This window comes from Anabrus simplex, chromosome 2, assembly GCF_040414725.1.
Source record: "Anabrus simplex isolate iqAnaSimp1 chromosome 2, ASM4041472v1, whole genome shotgun sequence".
Lineage (NCBI taxonomy): Eukaryota > Metazoa > Arthropoda > Insecta > Orthoptera > Tettigoniidae > Anabrus > Anabrus simplex.
In genome coordinates, this window is record NC_090266.1 from 865,182,148 (window position 1) to 865,198,001 (window position 15,854).

The 15,854-nt window shown below is 43.4% G+C and overlaps 1 protein-coding gene across 1 annotated transcript in view; it reads right to left on the minus strand.

Moving 5' to 3' along the window:
- LOC136863720 (neprilysin-1) overlaps positions 1–15,854 on the minus strand; it is a 729,030-nt gene that overhangs the window by 66,979 nt on the left and 646,197 nt on the right. The window contains exon 8 of the mRNA XM_067140078.2: positions 4,985–5,201. Coding sequence (XP_066996179.2) covers positions 4,985–5,201 — 217 coding nt within the window. The remainder of the gene's footprint in view (positions 1–4,984; positions 5,202–15,854) is intronic.

Consider the following 15,854-nt stretch of genomic DNA (forward strand, 5'->3'; position numbering starts at 1 on the left):
TCTCCCGAATGCAAGCTCACAGCTGCGTGACCCTGACCACACGGTTAACTCGATCGGTAACACAACCTCTGCACTAGCTTCAGAAGTCATGAATGTCCGTCTAACTTGAAGCTTCGGGAGAGTGACCCTGCTGTACGCAAACGACGTTCCACATTATTAAAAGTAACTGCGGCCGGTTGACCTCTGTGTGGACATCTCTGTTGGTAAATGCGTTGTGCTTGTAGTGAGTTCGCTCTTGATTCACTGTAAATTAGTATCATATCAACGTACTCATCCACTGCGTACATATCGAAGTAATAAACAGCACTACTGAGGCCACACACTAAGGAATATGTGTTGGGACAGTTAACGTCCGTTCTCCAATAAAACTTTGTCCTATTGGTGAAACGTGGCACGAACAGGCATGTGTTTGATAGCCGATGGTCCAACTGAAAAGGGAAACACACACACAAAAAAAGGAGATTCGAACTATCAGGGAACAGTACCTATGGTGTTTAGTCAAGTGCACCACGCCGACAGCACATGTGAATCGTCTACAGATCGTCTACGCACTTAATGTACGTTCACTTCCGTTCCACCAAGTCGAACACTTTTTATACCTCTGTATCCTTGTTTTCAGCATTCCCCCCATATTTTACAATGTCAGATCATTTGGTACGATTCTTAAACATTATCGTTTGACAGATAGATCCATGTTGTTACCACCGGATGCATATATGATTTTACAAAGATAGTGCCGTGATGATGTCATCTGACTTCATCTAATCTTAGAGGCTATTTCCCTCTGCAAGCTGTATTCATTGCCGTGGTACAATATCACAGGTCGTCAAAGGAATTTAGACCTTCCGTGCTTTTGACGTTTGAAGGGTGTTCGAAGATCTAAAATTTAAAGGGGCAGAGACTCACATCTGCGTTTTGGTGGTATTTACAGTGTTTAAATATGGAAGCTATGTCATATATATACAAAGAGAAAACTATGGGCCCCCATACAGATCCTTGTTGTACGCCCACGTCAACCGTGCGCCAAGTTGAATATTCACTGTTGTCATTAAGTGCGTCCGACTCTGAGGTGTACAGGTTAGTGTGATTAGCGCCACCCCCGGAGGCCCGGGTTCGATTTCCAGCTTTGCCACGAAATTTGAAAGGTGGTACGAGGGCTGGTACGGGGTCTGCTCAGCCTCGGGAGGTCAACTGATTAGAGGTGGGTTCGATTCCCACCTCAGCCATCCTCAGAGTGGTTTCCCACTTATCCTCCAGGCAAATTCCAGGATTGTACCTAACTTAAGGCCACGGCCGCTTCTTTCCCAATCCTGGCCTTCCCACTTACTTGACTATCCATTCCAATCTTCCCATCACCCACAAGACCCTGTTCAGCATAGCACGTGAGGCCGCCTGGGCGAGGTACTGATCCTACTCTCCAGTTGTATCCCCGACCCAAATTCTCAGGCTCCAGGACAATGTCCATCAGGCGGTAGAGGTGGAACCCCACGCTGAGTCCGAGGGGAAAACCAACCCTGGAGGGTAAAGGGATTAAGAAAGGAAGACGAAAGAAGTCATTAAGTACGCACTGCCGGCGGCCGGTGAGATAGAAACTGATCCACAGGTGTATACTCACGTAGAAATATGTATCTGTCAAAAGTGTCGAAAGATTTACTGAAGTACAATAATCCCAAAACCATAAGTTGTTTATTGTTCACAGCTTGCTTATGTATTCAGTTACATTTGTTAGTGCACTGCAAGTACAGTGTCTAAAGCCGGGGTGGTGGATATCGAAGAGACTGTGTTGAGTAGGACAGTTGGTGATCTGCTCCTGAACTATGAATTTCTAAGCTTTTCACAGTATAAATAAGATGCTAATCGGCCGATAGTCATTGATGTCCTTTACTAGTTTTATATTCGGAAGCGGGTGAACTATGGCATTTACCAATTATACGCATAGATGCCCCGTTGCAGTTTTCAGATTGTGTGTTTGAAAATTGCATCAAGACCGATAGCAAACTTACACCGTCCCTATGGGCAGAATTCTCCTTTTCTCTGACTCGAACAATGAATGCTTGCGAACAGTTCCATTCAAGCTGAATGCTATGTTCTATCAGTAACACTCTAACATATTTCAATTAATGGAAGCCGTCGGGGTAGTACCAACCATGTCCTACATAAAAAGGAATAGTGCAAATGTAGAAAACATGAAGCAAAGCAAGAAATCAGTCGACGAGAAGAAATTTATACTGCACAAAATTACCCAATGTGGACGAGAGGAAATTAGAGTGTTGCTATTTAATACAAATTTCTGTCAGGACTGTAAGGAGGTAACTGAACCGCATAGGCTTCACCAGCCGACGACCAACTCGTGTCCTTTTGCTGACACCTCGACACAGAGCTCAACGACGTGCATGTGCCGTGTATGACCCCTGAGCGTCGCGGCTGTGCAGCTCAGCAATCTGTGCAATCTGTCGCAGACACCAATGTCGTGAAGAAGGCAACACGTCGCGAGTTAACCGTCTTTGAACGTGGGATGATCATCGACGCACAGAATAGCATTGCGAATATTACACGCTAATTCGGGTTTCCGAGGTCAACAATGTCGAGGATGGATCTCCAATATTGCAGAGAGAATGTTACCACCCGTGTAAACCGCCGCACGGAAAGACCACAGATGTTTAAACGAACGGCCATCACGTCGCCTCCGCAGAATCATGCAGGGCGCTCGACGGGCTACTCTGAGTCAGATCACCTCCCAATTGAATGTTGGGAGTCAGGAACCCATTTCTACCAAGAATGTAACGAGGCAACTGCACAGCACAGGCTTCACCAGCCGACGATCAACTCGTGCCCCTTTGCTGAACACCTCGACACAGAGTTCAACGACGCGACGTGCATGGGCTCGTGAACATCGGCAATGGACCATGGAACAGTGGCAGCGTGTGGTATGGTCCAGTGAATCTCGGTTCCAGTTGTATCGAGCTGATGAGCGTGTGAGGGTGTGGCGTATACCCCATGAATCTATGGATTGTGTGTGTCAACAAGCTTGTGTCCAGGCGGGAGGTGTTTCAGTTCTTGTCTGGGCGGCGTTCTCATGATCACAATCAGGCCCCATTGTCCGGCTGCAGAGAGCGCTGACAGGTGCACGTTATGCGGACATTCTTTTAGGCCATGTCCATCCTTTCCAGGCCCTAGAGTACCCTGATGGAGATGCCATGTTTCAACGGGACAATGAGCCATGTTACCGCTCTGTGATGGCGCGCAGGTGGTTAGAGGAGCACGCTAGTGAAGTTATGACAATGGATTGGCCCTCCAGATCACCCCATCCTAATCCAATTGATCATTTATGTGATGCTGTCGATGGTGGTGTACGCTCCATGAACCCCGCACCAACTACACAAGACCAATTGTGGGTAGCAGTGCCAGGTGCGTGGGTCCAAATCCCTCCAGAACGATTCCAACACCTTGTAGAGTCGATTTTTCTCTGTATTGCTGCCTTTTTGAAGGCTCGCGGAGGAGCAACTCGTCATTAACATCATATTCAGTATCTACCCATGACTTTTGGACTCTCAGTGTATTTTCTCGTTTGGCTTGAAGAAAAATTACATGTTACTAAGTAAGGGGGGGAGTCTGGACATCCCTGTCGATATAATATTCAGTATAATAGCCATTGGGTCTAGGATGAAGCTGTTCTAGTTTGAGCTACTTAATTATTTCAACGGATCGTGGCTGTTTCCTCTTAGAGTCAAAACATGGTGTGAGGCAAGATTGACTCTCAGAGACTTCGCTATTCTTTTTCATTAGTTAGGTGTTGTGAGTGTAAAAGCAAAAAAAAAAAAATTCTATCTCAATCAGCAGACTAGAAACTTTCAACAGATGTGCTCATTTTAACCAAGTCTAACAGCTAATTTTATCCCCCCACACTTCAATAAATTCTAGGGTACTGGTCTTCAAATGATTTACCTGGTGGAAAACAAGCATAAATCACTAGATCTTCCTCCTTCGTAGCCGATCACATTGCTTCCAGAATCATACTAATAACTTATTATTTCTTTTTTAATAAATGTACTCACTCTGAGTCTGATTTTGGCAGTCGCACTCCTCTCGAAAATTCACAAGTTTTGAACAATTTAAGAAAATGAAATTTCTTCCCAACTATCGTGCAGTACAGTATATTTATACGATGTACTCTACAGGGTAGTCAGTTAACACAGAATGCTTTGCAATCATCTTTCTGCTTTATATAAACTATTATAGTTTACAACTAATTTATCACGCAAGATGTTCTGCAAGCCAGTCCTCGACAACATTTATAATAATCAAGTCCCTCTCCTTAACATACTGGCCTACAATATATATTTGAATATAGTATTTTGTGTATTCCATATAAACCAGAACTGCACTATCTGAAAGCTTGCCAAGATGAATCGCCATTTAAGTAGTTACTAACATCAACGTAACGTTAAAGTAAGCGACTGGTTTATAACAAATACTAAAACCCACCAATCTTCAAAATTGGCTGTTTTGTTCCAAAAATCGGGTGTCCATAGTCACAATAATGGTATTTTCTTTGTGCACTGAAGGGTAAGGGAAGAGTGCGTTTAAACTTCGGGTAAAGAGAAATTAATGCAATTATTTGTGACCTAGGATTTGAAATTACCGATAGCGAATTTTTTGGAAAACTCACAGAATGTGACCATACCGAAAGGAATGTTGCGTTCCTTGCAAATATATATCTTCTAAACTATTTAGTCTTAGTCAGCTATCCTTTGAACTGAGTATGTAGAGAAGATTCAACTTGATGCCTGACCTTTGATAGGCTTCCTTTACTACAAACTAAGAAATTATATTTGACTATTATAATTCTATCAACTAGATATTGGAATGAAAGAAGTAGCTGATAAAGAATCTAAAGTAGAAAGCAGAAGAGAAGAATAAGGAGAAGAAGAAGAGTAAATATTGAAAAGTGGTTGAGAACATAGATATAAGATGTGTGCTGTACCTTGCTCTCATGGTTGAAGTTATCCCTGATGAATAGTGCCCCGACTGCCATTCCCAGTTTCTTGTTGGTCCACTCTACACACTGGCTCCAACGGTTGCGCTCGCTCAGGATGCCGAGCAGGATCTTACGAAACTCCACTCTCTTCTGCTGGTACTCATCAATCATATGCGGCATGATGTCCATGACGAGGCGCCACAGAACGTAGTTATGAATCACCCTGTACACATTTCGCTCGGATCACTACCAAGTGGACATTCATTCAGATAATCTAATACCATTACATTTCTCAGATTAAATCCACCCAGTACTTACAAATTACGAACAATAATTCTCCAGCATGCGGTACATAAAGCAGCAAATGAAAACTCAAGTCACAACTGGTTAGTTTACTACCAACTACAATATGACACATTTCTGTTCTTATTATTTCTTAACTATCGTTGGTTCATTTCAGGGCCAGACACATATGAGTCACCATTTCCGTGAGCTTTCTGAGCTTTTTTCTAATAATGTGTGTCAAACTGAATAATTAAGGGATCTGAACATCCACTGGTATCTACCATAACACATTTTGTTCTATTCAGTACTTACAGGCAGATTGACCTCTAATATCGTTTACTTGGGTGGGCGTAAAACCTGAGTGATTATCTGTATTACGAAAATATCCGGTTCCATGGCAAAATAGTTAGCATGATGGCCTTTGGTCACAGGGGTCCCGGGTTCGATTCCCGGCAGAGTTGGGAATTTTGACCATAATTGGTTAATTCCGCTTGCACGGTGACTGGTTGTGTGTGTGTCGTCTTTATCATCATTTCAACCTCATCACGACGCGCAGGTCACCTACGGGAGTCAGTTCAAAAGATCTGCAATTGGCAAGCCGAACTCGTCCTCGGAAACTCTCGGCACTAAAAGCCATACGCCATTTCATTTTACATACATACATACATACATACATTATCATTATAGACTGTTATGCCTTTCAGCGTTCAGTCCGCAAGCCTCTGAGAATTTACTAAACGTCGCCACAATCCTCGATTTGCAACTAGTGTTGTGGCCTCATTTAGTTCTATACCTCTTATCTTTAAATCGTTAGAAACAGAGTCTAACCATCGTCGTCTTGGTCTCCCTCTACTTCTCTTACCCTCCATAACAGAGTCCATTATTCTCCTAGGTAACCTATCCTCCTCCATTCGCCTCACATGACCCCACCACCTAAGCCGATTTATGCGTACAGCTTCATCCATCGAGTTCATTCCTAAATTAGCCTTTATCTCATCATTCCGAGTTCCCTCCTGCCATTGTTCCCACCTGTTTGTACCAGCAATCATTCTTGCTACTTTCATGTATGTTACTTCTAACTTATGAATAAGATATCCTGAGTCCACCCAGCTTTCGCTCCCATAAAGCAAAGTTGGTCTGAAAACAGACCGATGTAAAGATAGTTTCGTCTGGGAGCTGACTTCCTTCTTACAGAATACTGCTGATCGCAACTGCGAGCTCACTGCAATAGCTTTACTACAACTTGATTCAATCTCACTTACTATATTACCATCCTGGGAAAACACACAACCTAAATACTTGAAATTATCGACCTGTTCTAGCTTTGTATCACCAATCTGACATTCAATTCTGTTGGATTTCTTACCACTGACATCAATTTAGTCTTCGAGAGGCTAATTTTCATACCATACTCATTGCACCTATTTTCAAGTTCCAAGATGTTAGACTGCAGGCTTTCGGCACAGTCTGCCATTAAGACCAAGTCGTCAGCATAGGCCAGGCTGTTTACTACATTTCCACCTAACTGAATCCCTCCCTGCCATTTTATACCTTTCAGCATATGATCCATGTAAACTACAAACAGCAAAGGTGAAAATTTGTGTAGGAGTGCGAATATTTCGATTATTTGAATGCAAGACTTGGCTTGACTTGTAGGTGTTAATTCAGTTAAGAAATTCTGGCCATCTTGGTCACATCCAAAACTGTACGAGTTAAAACTGTCTGAAGACAGTCTGTGCTGTAGTGGGAGATATGGCAGTGCGTATATGCCTGTATACATACTGTATATTTGAATTTATAACTAGGTTACATGCCGTGAAGCTAGACATACTTTTCTACCTTTAGTGATATGTGGATGAGGTCTGAGGAAAGACTTCACTTGAGACATTTATACCAGTACCCAGATTCGCAACTCGTAACTTAGAACATCTTAACTTCCTCTGCCTATAATTGAACGTAAACTGATTTGCTGGGGTAGTGAGGTAGGCGAATGGGATAGACAATGGTGCAGGTATAAGAACGGTAGGATTAACGTCTGCCGGTTGTACGTAAGGAAAATCCTCGAGATAAAATATTTAGCATGGCTATGGAATGTGGTCTCAATTGAAAATCATGACTGCTTTCTTTCTGCTGGAGGTTTAAAGTCGCACCAACACATTCAGGTTCTCGATGAAGATAGGAGAGGAAAGAGGGGAACGGGCTATGACCGGGAAGGAACCAGCTGTGGCCTTAATTAATGTACAGCCTATTTCTGTGGTATGAACACGGGAATACAACTGTCTATAGAGGTGCCGACGGTGCGGTTCGAACCCATCATCTCCCCTATGCAAGCTTACACAAAAAAAATAAAAATTGTACTTTAATTTCCCTTGGGGGTGCAGTTTTGAAGACCGGTTCTTCTTATTTTGTTCACAGCCTGCTATCGAAGATAAGGAGAATATGCAAGCCTCTATGAACTAAAGATGGAAAACGTGGTTATATATACATTCAAAACCATTGAGTCTCACGGCTTTAGCCTTCTCCGAATAATCTCTATAAAAATGCTATTCTGTAATTTATTTTAATACATCAGACATATTCAGGAATGATATGTGATATCGCGTAGTTTATAGTCTGGCATCAGTAGTTGGTGAGTAACTTTTGAGCTGCAAACAAGCGAACACCCGAAGACATTTCTGAACATTCCAGAACCTACAAAGGGCATTAGGAAAGTTTTGCAATACGTAAAATTGGTTGGCCGGACACCCCTGTTTTGGTGAGAGATGAAAAGAGGGGTGAAAACCGGTCTAGAAGACAGCAAGGCGCGACCTTCACACCAGTTGTTACCAAGCAGTGGGACTGAAAGCAAGTTGAGATGTCAGTATGGTCTAAAGGTGAATATCGCGCAATTATCCGCTACAATTTTGCTCGTGGATTAACTGTTGACCAGTGCCTGGAGGAAATGACTCCTGAGCTGGGGAAAGACTGTCCACATCGGACAATAATTTTCTGCTGGTACAACGAGTTCCAGAGGGGAAATTTTGGGGTTGAAGACGATCTTAGTTCTGGGCGACCGTCTGAATCAGTGACTGAGGAAAACATTGAAACTGTGAGGAAATTGTTGCAGCAAGAGAGGCGGTTGACATATCGGCAGGTAGAGGAGACCCTACACATCCCCGCACCAGCTATTCATTCAGTTCTACACGACCATCTGCATGTTAGAAAGGTTTGTTCCCTTTGGGTGCCCCATTCACTCTCAGAGGAACAAAGGGCACATCAAGTGAAATGGTGCCGAAAAATGCTAAAACAGTTTGAAAATGGGACTTCGCGTAACGTCAATAGCATCGTTACAGGTGACGAAACTTGGCTTTATTATAACGATATCCCAACAAAATCCTAGAACAAGGTGTGGCTGTTTGAAGGTGAGGGTACTCCTGTGACTGTGCGAAAGTCAAGGTCAGTGAAGAAAAGGGTGATTGTAGTATTCTTCACTAAACGGGGCATCCTGACTCGGGTTGTGCTGGAAACACAAAGGACAGTTACTGCGAAGTGGTACAGTGAGACTTGTCTGCCTCAGGTCATCCAGCCTCTCAAGCAGCTGCATCCAAGGTCACTGCTCAGCACTTGGCTCTTGTATCATGACAATGCTCCAGCACATCGTGCTGATGTAACAATGGATTTTCTTGGCAGATCAGGCGGCGTTTTGCATCCGACGAGGAGCTTCTGGCAGCATGGGATCAAGAGTGTGAAAATGTAACCGAAGAAAAGTGGCAGAGTTGGTTCAGTGACTGGTTTCGACGTACGGAGAAGTGTATTGAGTGTGGTGGAAATTATTTTGAAAAAGACTAAAGCGTTCACTCACATTGCAAAACTTTCCTAGTGCCCTTTGTATTAAGGTAAAAGAAGGTAATTATTATGATAATCTTGCAAGTTTTACTTCATTACATTGTACTATATTCATTTGTTGAATTGTATTTGCAAGGGAGCGGATATGAAAAATGTGGTATAAATAGAACAATATCCCTATTTCTTACTACTTGTCTCAATCCATATACTGCATGGAATAAATCAGAGGATACGTGGTTCATTGTCCGTATTTAACAGTATCTAGTATGTTTTATAAGCACCTTCCGCTACAGCAATTGCATGTATTCTAAATATAGAGTTTATTTATGGCATAATTTTCCCTTTCTGTGATTATATATCGATGTACTCGATAAAATATGACGAAAGAGTTAGTGGTATTGGTTACTTCCCACAGAAAATACAATTTTCCCTTCACTATACATTATTCGGGGCCTCGAAAAGTACTGTAACACTATTCTACCTCACTCTTGTCTCTACCCCGTGTAATATTATTGATTGTAGAAGATACAGAAGCGTACAACCGCCTGACAAATTAACATGAAGATGAGGAAAATATATCCGGAATGTTAACATTTTTGAATTTTGCTTAATTTCTTGCGTATCGCTTAATGACGGAATGTTTCAGAACTTCACTTCACAAAAAGCACGTGTTTCTAACCTCGACGCCAGCGTAGTAGTTACAGAAATGGGTTGCAGACCGAAAGACCCCGTGTTCAATTTCCCACTCTGCCAAGAGGCAGCCCTCTATTTAGGTCTATACGAATAGAGTATATCGGTCATCTTGCTTAGCCGCCCTTGCCTTAGTTCCCGAAATTAGGCTGATAAAACTAATAGGTCATAAGTTACAAGTTGTGAGCCCCTGAGGCAGCCCTCTATTTAGGTCTATACGAATAGAGTATAGCAGTCATCCAGCATAACAGCACTTGCCTCAGTTCTCGAATGTTAGGTTGGTTAAACTAATAGGTCATAAGTTACACCTTGTGAGCCCCTGACGCAGCCCTCTAGCTAGGTCTATACGAATAGAGTATAGCAGCCATCTTGAATAGCAGTCCTTGCCTCATTTCTCGAGTGTTAGGCTAATAAAAGTAATAGTTATAAGTTAATAGTTATAAGTTGTAACCCCCTGAGGCAGCCCTCTAGTTAGGTCTATACGAATGGAGTATGGCAGCCATCTGGCATAGCGTCCCTTGCCTCAGTTCTTGAGTGTTAGGCTGATAAAACTAATATGTCTTAAGTTATAAGTTTTAAGCCCCTGAGGCAACCCTCTAGTTAGGTCTATACGAATGGAGTATGGCAGCCATTTTGCATAGCAGCCCTTGCCTCATTCTCGAATGTTAGGTTGATGAAACTGATAGGTCATAAGTTACACGTTGTGAGCCCCTGAGGCAGCCTTCTACTCAGGTCCATGCGAACAGAGTATAGCAACCATCTTGCATAGCAGCCTTTGCCTCAGATCTCGAATGTCAGGTTGATAAAGCTAACAGGTCATAAGTTACAACGTGTGAGCCCCTGAGGCAGCCCTCTAGTTAGGTCTATACGAATAGAGTATAACAGTCATCTTGCATAGCAGCCCTTGCTCAGATCTCGTATGGCAGGCTGATAAAACTAATAGTTGTGAGCCCCTGAGGTAGCTCTGTAGAGTTAGGCCTATAAGAACAATGTATCACCATTAGCTCCTGGTTCATCTCCTTAAAGTTGGAACCAATGTATAGCGACCATCTTCGCTCGGACTCCTTAGCACTAGGAAGTTGCACGTGGCCGCCATTTTGAGCATTAGTCCTTTTTTTCTGCTAGTGGTTTTACGTCGCACCGACGCAGATAGGTCTTATGGCGACCGTTAGTCCCTAGGCCATCTCCTAATGTCCTCTAAATTCCGCCTATCTTACCCTGGGCCAGCTGTCTCCATTAGAGCCTATATATAGCCGCTATCTTGTCCACTTGCCACTGCGCCAGCTCCCCAGAGTTAGTCCCATAAGAGCCCGTGTATAGCCGTCATCTGGAACATTCACCCCTGCGCCAGCTCCGGCTTTTTTTTCCCAACTCATATGATTTGAAACTTTAACTTCGTAATTCAAACTGTTTCATAGAAGTGAATAATTTTGTCATCATTTCTTCGTTCGAGGTTTCGGAACGTATTGGTAGTCCGCAGTCTTCTGTCAGGAAAACGCTCGTGATAGAGACGTTGTGACTGGACTACATTCTGCCTTGTTTCCCCACAAATGAGCAACATATCAACGTACTCGTCACTGGATACATCGTGAGTAAATGCATACGTGCTGTGATGGGACCTGGTAAGTGTGCATAAACAATGTGTGTCCGTTAACGTTGGGGCAAGGTCTGGCGATCAAAAATATTTAAAAACACATTCATAAGGTTGGAATCGAACCACTGCATTACCGGTATCCTGACACCATGCGTCACCAGCCCTTAACAGATTCAGCCAAAAATAAAACGTACAAGAGTCTCGCTAAAAGATTATTACTTAATATAGCCGTTCGACATCGAAAGTTAATATCCGTGTCAAAATCTTCAATAATGCTTTACAGTGTTCATTTAACTCTTTACCATTACGGAGCACGTGGCATACATATTAATTCGACCGTACTTTCTCCATAAATTGGCAACGACTCAACGTACTCTTCATAGGAACACATGGCGAGGAAATGAATAAGTGCTGTGATGTGGCCTCGTAACGTTAATTATTATTTGTATGCGTTGAACTCGGAAGGTTGTCCGCCTCTGTGGTGTAGTGGTTAGTGTAATTAGCAGCCACCCCGGAGGCCCGCGTTCGATTCCCGGCTATGCCACGAAATTTGAAAAGTGGTACGACGGCTGGAACGGGGTCCACTCAGCCTCAGGAGGTCAACTGAGTAGAGGTGGGTTCGATTCCCACCTCAGCCATCCTGGAAGTGGTTTTCTGTGGTATCCCACTTGTCCACCAGGCAAATGCCCGGATGGTACCTAACTTGAGGCCATGGCCGCTTCCTTCCCTCTTCCTTCTCTATCCCTTCCAATCTTCCCATCCCCAGCAAAGCCCCTATTCAGCATAGCAGGTGGGGCCGCTGGGCGAGGTACTGGTTACCCTACTCAGTTGTATTCCCCGACCCAGAGTCTGAAGCTCCAGGACACTGCCCTTGAGGCGGTAGAGGTGGGGTCCCTCGCTGAGTCCGAGGGAAAAACCGACCCTGCAGGGTAAACAGATAAAGAAGAAGGAGAAGAACAGTGCAGTAATTAATGTCTTAAATACCGAACCGGATGTCGTATTTACTTTGCTCTCGCCGTACCACCAACATGTTTCCTGAAGTGTAGCGTAGCGGACGTGGTTAGGTGTTCGCATGCCAGTCGACGGAACGGGTCAGCGGCGGTTCGAATCCTGAATTGTTCAAATAATTTTGCATCAGTATGATGTTTGAATACGTAAACACTGGCCCACATTTGCCACATTCAAACAGTAGAAGGACGCTGTTTTTCATCTTGTGCCCTGCGGATACTCCACTGGTTAGGGCCTGAATGTACTGTAATCTCTGCTGTCATTCGGCAGGTTTTCCACAGAGGAATACGTTAACATGCTCTTCACTTATGGGGAAGCAAGACAAAACGCGTGCGATGCACTACGTATGTACCAGAAACGGTATCTCGACAGGCGACACCCGGCTGCTACGACATTCCGCCGCATTGAAAGACGCCAAGGACCACAGACGTGATCTCCAACCAGCCACCAGTCCTCGATAGGCCCGTTACATCGGGTGAAACAGAAGAGGCCATACTGGTGGCAGCTCGTAATAATCCACACATCAGTACAAGGGCGACTGCATGACAGGTGAACACCAGCCAGCCGTCCATCTGGCGAATACTTCATGAGCATAAATTACACCCATGCAATCTCTAGCTGCACCAAGAGCTCCACGGGCGGGATTTCGAGATCGAATGGAGTTCTTCCAGTGGCTATTAGGCAGGCTCGACAATGATGTAGCATTCGTATCGCATATCTTATTCTCGGACGAATCGCGCTTCCACAATAATGGGAACGTCATTCGCCACAATATGCACTATTGCAGATGGACAATCCTCACGGGTGCGACAGGCGGCCAATCACGTAAGATGGGGAGTGAATGTTTGGTGTGGAATCTTGTGTGATCGCCTGATTGGACCTTATTTCTTTGAGGGCCATTGGACGCTACCTGGACTTTCTGACTCAGGAACTCCCACTGCTGCTGGAGTATGTGCCCTTGCACGATCGTTTGACAATGTGGTTGCAACAGGATAGAGCTCCCGTTCGTAACCATCTGAACGAACAACTGCCAGGGAAATGGATAGGACGAGGAGGCCCTGTTTCTTGGCTCGCCAGATCACCGGATTTAATGCCGTTAGACTTCTCCTTGTGGGGACATTTGAAGAACGTCATTTACACTCCAGCGCCGGAAAACCCCGACCAGCTCCGGCAACTCATCACGGACCCTGCCGAGGAATTACACCTGGAATGCTTCAGCGCGCAAGACGATCTACTGGACACTGGGCGCGGTTGTGCATAAACCAAAACGGTCATCACATCGAGCATTTGCTGCGACAAAACATTGTCAGGGCAGTTGTGTTCCTATTATTTCCGGTCTGTATGTGGCCGTCCTGCTAAATAATCGGCCCTTCATAGGGCAACAAACACATTCATTCACCAACAATTTGCATGAAAGCGGGCACTGAACTTACATACGTGCAGTACGCATTAAACAAATATTTGTTATCTTCACCCCGGACTCCAACCTCCCACCTGACATGCAAGCCCGCTCCGCCGCGCTTTTACCAACCACACTACGGTTCCGTACGACACACTGGGGAGCTTATAGTAAGTATTAGGTTTACTGCGGTCACAATATCAATTTAGTGTTTTGCTGGCGTGTCAGGTTCATATGATCTAAAAGGCACACGCACGTATTCCAGCGTTTAATACGAGTATAATATTAAGGCGTCCTGTCACGGTGAGGCGGTAAATACCAAGATATACGCTTGTGTTGTCTGAGCATACGGGTAGGTCAGATGTTTTCAGGACGGAATGAATATTGTGGATTGCATAAAACTACATTGGAAGAGGCTGTTGATTCATGCTTTATATGCACTTTCATAAACGAACTACATCAGATGATGACAAGTATTAGTTTCACTTGCCTGATTCCTATTCAAACCTCCACAGGAGTAACAGGTTTCTACAGGTTGCTACTTAATTTTCCTGAGACATAGCCTTCATCACCTAACAAGGTGTAACAGTGCATATCATATTTTCAGAAAATTCAACTGCATATGGAGCACACGAATATGAACTTGTCGAGAAAGTATAGAACATCCTAGACAATGTAACACTTTGTAATACTGATTTTGATACCGTAAAATTCTCTTTCGGAAACAATTGTATAACTTCCTGGAGCTATGTGATTGCTTGCCTATGTCTCCAGACAATGGTGATAGATTGTCAATAACAAAGTTATTGAAGTCAGAAATTAATTTAAAGAATGTCATCCCTTACAAGGGTAGCTTCTGCACATGGTATAGTTGAAATAACGAATCCTCTCGTATTTGGAACCCGAATTATATCATTTTTCTAGACGTGCACGATAGTATTTTACTAGAACGACCTCTGCTCAAGCGCATCGCTCTCTCTCATGCCGGAAGATGGATTTAGAACACTATCTAGACATAGACGTTGTTCTGTGACTAAGAGATTCATTTGTAGAACTAATGAGAACATTTCTACGTCCTTTAAAGTAAGATAGAAGGACAACATGAAAACCAATGGTACGGGACAGAAAATGGAATCCAATCGCCAATTTTCGAACGAACAAATGCACTAACTGCGTCGAGTACCGGAGACTAAATGATCCATAATCCACTGAAAATACCATCATCGTTCTTGTCGTTTGTCCACTTCAGGAGTTATGGTGATCTTAGCCTACTGTTCCATGTAGCCTACACGTAGTTCGCCAGTCTGTTCTTAAAAGGAACGTTCTCGTAGTGCGTGAAATATGTTGGTATAATATTAAATAAGATAGAATGTTCGCCTGTAAATAGTGTTTACTATCCCTATTCCAGGTGCCCATTGTGGCAATTACAAATGTTAGAGATATTTCAACCAAGTGTAAAGACTCTACGACCTACGTCAGGGACTTCTTATTGTCTTCCCTGGTGCATTTGATTCACCTCAAAAAGAGGACCTTATCTGACTTACAAATGTGCACGTTACGTATTCAAAATTTGGTAAAGTGGACAATAATGTTCTTCAATAATGGCAGGATTATTTGATCTATTCCATTGTTGCAAAGAAGTACTGTCCTATTCTTGATTACGTTTTACTCCATCAACAAAATCAGTTATGAGTAGAGTTTTGAGAAGTAATTAACATTTCACCTGGTGCAACTTTGCCAGTTCAGCCATAAGGTGCATAACGTCTTCGTCAATTGAAGGCAATTTCAAACAGTTTTGTGAATGACGTTTGCTCGAAAATAATGATCTTGATCGTCAAGGCCGTAATGCTATCGTCAACCAACATGTACTTATCCATAATAATTTGGGCCTCCAATATTCAATAATATAATTAAGAATGATTGGAGGAAAGGTACATTTCAAGCTGAATGTGATACTTTTGATGCTCCTCACAATGATATCTGCACTGAAGAAGATTCGAGTAGCTCGCTTGCAAAAAAAAAAAAAAAATATCATCCACTGTGTTCACACTCCTATACGTTTATGCTTACTATGG